We start from the raw sequence: 6,770 nt of genomic DNA on the forward strand, positions 1-6,770 counted from the left end.
ATGGAATGAGCAGAACCTGAAAGTCCATGTTATGCTCAGGCAGTGCAAGCAAAGGTTGTCACAAAGGCATTGCTGTTCTCCCAAAACAATGACAAATATTTTAGTGGAATATAACAGCCCTCTTTTCCTTATGTTCCAAGAAAGAATTCTGTCTGCTCACAAATGAAAATATTCCTGATTCATTTATATTTGGATTCATCAACAGGAAAGAACAAAAGCTGACTAGCAAGTGACCCTGACCCTTGCAACATATTTTATTGATGTTTCCAAAACACAAAAGACAAAAAGAAGAAGTAAAGCTGCCATTTTGGTTGATTATTGTGCAGTGGGATTCTCTCCAACCCTGCTGTCTGCCAACCTATTCTGTGTTAAGTTCAAATGGAGGGTGAGCCAGAAAACGCTTGTAATTGTAATTAAAGTTTTTCATTAGTCTCATTGTTTCCTATTCATAATGAATGCAGATGATGCCCTGAAGCACTTGTCTGAGTTGGGACTTCATGGTCCCTGTTCACATGTCCTGAGGGAGCATATCTATTCCTCAAGAAACAGAGCTGAAGAAAAAGAGCTGTCTTGGACTTTAGCTCTTTAGTCCCACTCTGCTTATGGAGATCAGAGCACAATCTCAGAGGTCTTTTCCAACCAGGAGATTCTATGATTCTATGGTTACATGCACTTGGCAGTGGTAAAGAACTAATTAGGTCAGCAACTCCATCTTCTCAAGGCAGCCAGTGCATCAGTGTCTAGGAAGTCTCCACTATGTAACATAACATTTTGGATTGTTTAATTCTGGGGGCTCTGAAAGAGAAGTGAGTTGACACAGAAAGTCATCACAGTGTGCAGTCCCCACCAAGCATTCAGCTGAGTTTAGATATTACGTAAGTCATGCGGTGTGGGCCTGTAAGTGAGATCCCTCTTTTAGAGATGTGAGCCTCATCAGTCCTAAAATACACAGGAAATTTGAAGTTACTCATCCAAACCTTAAATGCAGTTTTCTATTCTTCTAAAATTAAAGTAGACCAACCAAGCAAAGTATGTTTGGCATCACTAGACAACAGCTTGAAAAACCAGGTCGCTTTTATTCTGCAAAGATTTTACTTCTAACACACAGCCAGTGCTTGCCATGGTGGTCTGTCTCTGCTGTTCTTTCTCTCCTGAAGCTGCTGTCCTACCAGTCACTGACCATCACACCAGAGCAGTATGCCCTGCATTGATCTGTGCTGGTAGCACATAAAGCATTTGGGGATCATTTGGGATGAAAAAGACCATACAAATGGATGGTATTGTTAGTACAATCTTTCCTTCCACTTGCTAAAAGCCAGACATTTAGTCAGAAAATCCATCAGCACACAACAACTAAGAGCTCCGCTGGGTCTAAATATTCCTCTTGTCTGTCTGCTCTGCAGAATTAGAGATGAGAGACATATGCAAGCACAGTGGGATGAGCCCACCCCCTCTTCCAACTGCATCTGCCTCTGTTTATGATTTTTGCTGCCAGCTCTGTTCTCAAGTGCTGTCTGCTAATCTAGTCACATAGCAGTGCCCTGTGGAAGTGCCCTCTGTAAATCAGCAGCGATACCTTAAATAAAAAGATGAGCAGAAGAGTCTGGATAGTTCTGCATAGAAAGCGTGAAAGCAAAGAAACCAAAAGCAGCGAAGAGGCTGTAACTGCCCCTTCGGGGTCCCTGCCTGGTGTCACTCCAACGATGCACCAGATTTCTGCCACTGCTGGATGTGTTTAGGAATCTTCATTCTGCACGCTTTGCTGAGACTTTGCAAGTTTACAGCAGTTTCTAATTGTTCTGGAGATGTATCTTTGTGTTTGAACTTAATGAGTCTGTAAGTCTATGATTCTGTATCGGTTGCATAATTTTAAGTACTTCTACGCGTGCTCAGGGGAAGGGTCTTCACCTGGGCGAGGGTTGTCTTAACCTATGGGTGTGATTTTGAGTATTATAATGAAGGCAGTTCACTTCAGGACACCCTAAAAGGTAAGTTTTGTTGCCAAGTTGGCCAGTGGGATAGTTACCTGTCCAGGTTGTTCCATAACTCATCCTATATGTAACCACTCCTGTATGTTCTCTCTGATCGAGGTCCAGAGAACAGGGACTTCAAAAAACTTCAAACAACACAGTGTCCTATTCATTATTAACTGATGAAGGCAAACATAAACCATGGTAACATAAGCCAGCTTCTTAGGTTAGGATGCCCCCCCTGTATTCCTGTTCCTGTAGGACCCCAGGAACCTCTGCTCCTCTGTCCCATGGGACCAGCACATCGCTGAGGAGAGAGGTGGAAACACTTTCAGCTCCCTGTTGAGATCCAGGTTGGATGAGGCTTTGAGCAACCTGGTCTAGTGGAAGGTGTCCCTGCTGATGGCAGGAGGGTTGGAACTGGATGAGCTTTAAGGTCCCTTCCAACCCAAACCATTCTGTGATTCTGTGTCTGCATCTGGGGATTGTCCTGTGCAGGGACAGGAGTTGGACTTGATGATCCTTGTGTGTCCCTTTCAACTCACAGCATTCTGTGACTCTGTGATTCTTCCTCCTTATGCATGCAGGGCATGTCCACGGGAAGCCTCTGTCTACAGCAAATACAAGCATCACTGTCGTGGGAGATGTGCCAAGTGAATAAAATGCAGTCTTCATCTTCCTTTTGTCATCTCTGTTTATCAGAATCAGTGGCCCTGACAGGCGTCAATAATTAAGTATATCAAGCACTGACTAGGACACACAGTGTACTAATGTAGTCGGAAAAAAGTCCCGACAGGACAATTTATAAACACAAACCCAGAGGATAAAACTTCACAGGCTCAGAACTCAATTTGAGACTCATTCCTTCAAGGTATAGAGACTGATTCGGAATCAGTGACAGCATAGGAGAATGCATGTTCCTGGCAAGAAAACTATTTTAATTGGAAAGAATTGTTAAACATACGGAATATGCAAACTAAGAACATTTTGCACTTTCTGTGACAGAATGTTCATTCAGCTGCTATAACTTGGCCAGATTTCTTAAAAAAAAAAAAGGAAAAAAGGAACAAAACAGTAATATTAGAAATAATACTTCTAATTAGAAAGTCTACAATGCTAAAAGAACACAATCACTCAGGTAATAGTGATACACTGAGGGCAGGTTGAATAATTTAATCCTCTGTTGGTCAAATACTGGATTAAGTTACAGCAAAACTTGATAAATGTAGAAATATTGTGTGAGGAACAAAACCTAATAGCTGCTGGGTACTGGAGGCTTAACTGGACTTTGTGGTGACTTAGTGCTTATTTCAGTCCTGCAGGTAGGATGATACCCTGGAGAACGAGCTCCAGGATGGATTAACACTTTCCCAAGATGTTTCCCAAAAGCTGTATAAAAGAAAAATGTCCAGCCCAAGGATGGAGTTAAAGGTTTTGAGAGGTTTCTGAGCTAGAAGATCACAACAACAAAAAGTCTCTTGGAGAAAGAGATTGATGGTAAAGTTATCTGGGGGTAGTGTTGTTCCAGACAACAGCTAAAAAAAACCCAAAATGCTCTGCAAAGTGATATGACTGTCAAAGTTACATGTTTCTCATTCATTTTTAACAGTAAACTTGGAAAATCTCAGCATTATTGTACATCCTTATATACAGGAATTGGCAAATCCCCTTATATGGGTCAGAAAAGACAAGAAAGGAGCCTGGAAAGGACATGACAAAGCTATCGAACAGAATAGGAGGTGAAATTCATCCTAGGAGAATGCAAACAGGTACTAGGAGGTATTCACCTTGCACATGGATGAAGGCTCAGAACTAGCAGCAGTCTCTTGAGAAGTCCTAAGCTCAGTGCAGACGTTCATCCATGGTCAGTGGAACCATCCTCCCACCCCTCCCTCAGCAACCAGAAGCTCTGCTAACACAATTCTGTGTATCTGCACTGGATTTTACAACACAGTTAGTAGATTTGGTCATCTTTCCTCAGAACAAACTGCAACAGGAGCATGAGGATGCCAGGGCTCTTTTCTACTAAGAGCTTAAGAGTGGGAGCCAGAATATGTAATTACAAACATTACAGAGAAGTTCAATTAGGTCTCCTGCTACACTCTTTAAGAATACAAGAATAACAGGCAGCTCAGATAATTAAAAGGCAAACAAAGACTTATACAATGGATCACTGGCCTTTGGAATTGGCTGCTGTGGCATAACATTTGGCTGAATGGGCAGATGAAAAGGATGTAGGCGTGTACAAACATCAAGAGTGAAAGCCAAGAGGTGATACTTTCTGAGGCTGACCAGTGCTATAGCTCATGATAAAGACCACAGTCAACCAAGGAAATCAGTCAAATATTTCCCTTTGAAGGAGAGCTTCCTATTAATAGGCACATTAGAAGGGTCCTGTAATTCCCCTTGCTCTCTCTTGCACTGAGCTCAGGAGTAAATTGGGGGTTTTGGATAATAACAAGAAAGAAAGACCACCCAGGGATGCCTGACATTACCCATACTCCACATGACTCTTATAGCAAGTGAAAAAGCAATTCACAGTGTGATGAGATTGTCCAGTCATCGCACTCTAGGTCCTCACTTGCATTTTATTATCATTGCAATGCCTTGTTTTAACTTCACGCACAATTAATCCCCTCGGTGAGAGAGGCAGAGGGAGGAGGAGGGAGGGTTTTCACAAGAAACCAGCTGTTGACAGGGAACTATCCTACAGGAGCCATAAAATAACGTGAATAGAGTTAGAGAAATAGCTGCTATAGGAGATCCCAGCAGGAGTCATCTCCTCTTTCCAATGCTGCATGCCACCTGGTAAAGTCCAGTCTTCTCTCCTCAGGAAATGATTTCCCTTGTGATCCAGCTTGACAGCTAAGCAGCATTTCCAGCCCTCCTCCCCTATTTTTGCCGTTAGCCGCTTTCTTATTGGCAATGTGGCAGCTGCCTCCTGCTCGGGGAATTCTGTGGGTCACCCAGCTCCCATCTCTGTTTTTCCCCTCACTCCTCCTCCCATTAACATGTTGTTACATCCTGAACACAGAAAGCAGATGAATAGGCAGCATAAATCACACCCTGAGGAGCCTGACAGAGAAGTTGCATTCCCACCCTCTGCATTTAAAGAAAAAATCCCAGAGTAAATGAGAGACTGTGGCTTACTTGCTGGGCTGGCTGGAGCACACTGGGCTTCTCCGTGTCCTCCTCTTGGTCCTTTTCTGAGAGTCCTTTCCCAGGTTGCTTGCATTTGCAGAGGCAGGTGAGACCGCAGAGGGCAAGGATGCTGGTTGCAGTCCCTAAGGTAGCCCCCAGGGCTATAACTGGGGCAGATAAAACCATCGTCCTGAGCTGCACAGGATTAAAAAGCACAGAGACCCAGTGACTCCTTCTCCTCCCTGGGAGAGCAGCTTTCACACATCCACTCCGATTTCTAGCCTGGCTTCATTCTCTTTGGAAGTCTGAAAACAATTCTCGTGAGCAGCAAAAGAAAGGGACCAATCTAGAGACAGAGATAAATCATCCCACCTTTGCTAGGCAACAAGGCTACCTTTCTATCCTGAGGATGGAGTTTCTGCTCCAGGTCAGGCAGAGGAAGGAGTGCTTGTGGTGCCTGCAATCTCCAGAGAGCTGCAAAGAGGCAGTTTTCATTGAAGCCTGTTCTCCAGCTCCACTGGGAAAAGTCTGATGTGTGATAGAGAGGAAAGACGTCAGCAGAAGGGGCTGGGCCTTGCTAGCTAACTCACAGAAAGTGCATCCAAAGGTTTGATCAGCTCTCGAGCAATGTTTCTGAGGGCTGGCTTGCTAATTTGCCCAAGAGATCAAATTTTTTCTGTCTTAAGGCAAAGATAATGATTGCCAAAAGGTGCTGGCCTGAGAAACTCTGTTATGATAGCACTGCAGGACAGCACCACAGAGCAAAGCCTGTGTGTAACTCAGGCAAAACTTTCTCATTCTTCAGAGGCTGGGGAACAACACACGTGCAAGAATTAAGCACTGTCCCACACCTCACCACCTGCCCCTCAAAGCACAGCGCCAGAACCTTTCAGAGCTGTTCTCTGTAGCATCGATGCAGAGCTGCAGCACTTCTATTTAAAAAAGACAGCAGAAAATCCCATCAAACAAGAGACACTGATGCATGTGCTGCTTCCTCCGGAGCGGACAAGAGAGCAAACAACATATGCTCAGCGTTAGTCATACTGCTCGCTACGCCGGTGCCAGGCGGTGGGCTGGCGAGCACAGCAGAAGAACCCACATGAATAGACCTAAAGGGCCACATGTCCATCTCCATTTCCTCTGGAGGTGATGGAGTGATTAACTTTCTCTGACTCATTTATTTTCACTTTGTTGTTCAGACTGCCCAGCTTGGGGAAGAGAAGAATAAATATCATCTTTTGATGTGTTTCTTGTGACACACAGAACTGTTTTCTGGGTACTTCATGAGGAGTACCTAGTGACCAGAAGATTATTATAATTCTAGGTCACTGTGTGTCTCCAGAGTGGAACTGGTAAGCAAGAAGCAAAATATTCTTTATAAAGCTCTGGAAAAAACCACTCAGTTCTGCTGGGAATTTCTTTGTCTTTCTATTTTGGAATAGAGTTGATGCCTGTGGATCAGGAAAAAAAAAACCAAACTATGTACACAGAAATGTTTAGAAATTCTGGGGTTTTGATCTTTCTGCAGCTCAGGTTTTGCCATGGTATTTTCTTGACTTTTTTTTTGATGTTTCACATCTTACTCATGACAACTCACTCAGCCTTTGTTCCATTATAGATGACTTGTTCACCTCCCTGCCACAAAGCTTTCCTCTCACG

At 43.7% G+C, this 6,770-nt stretch overlaps 1 protein-coding gene across 1 annotated transcript in view; it reads right to left on the reverse strand.

The window, feature by feature from the left end:
• Positions 1 to 5,609, reverse strand: part of LOC104527305 (synaptotagmin-13) — a gene marked incomplete at its 3' end in the record, with an annotated part of 10,753 nt that extends 5,144 nt beyond the window's left edge. Inside the window, exon 1 of the mRNA XM_010170986.2 lies at positions 5,121 to 5,609. Within this exon, the coding sequence (XP_010169288.1) occupies positions 5,121 to 5,297 (177 nt within the window). The remainder of the gene's footprint in view (positions 1 to 5,120) is intronic.
• Between the last annotated feature and the right edge of the window lie 1,161 nt (positions 5,610 to 6,770).

This window comes from Antrostomus carolinensis, unplaced genomic scaffold, assembly GCF_000700745.2.
Source record: "Antrostomus carolinensis isolate BGI_N321 unplaced genomic scaffold, ASM70074v2 scaffold25596, whole genome shotgun sequence".
Classification (NCBI taxonomy): Eukaryota; Metazoa; Chordata; class Aves; order Caprimulgiformes; family Caprimulgidae; genus Antrostomus; species Antrostomus carolinensis.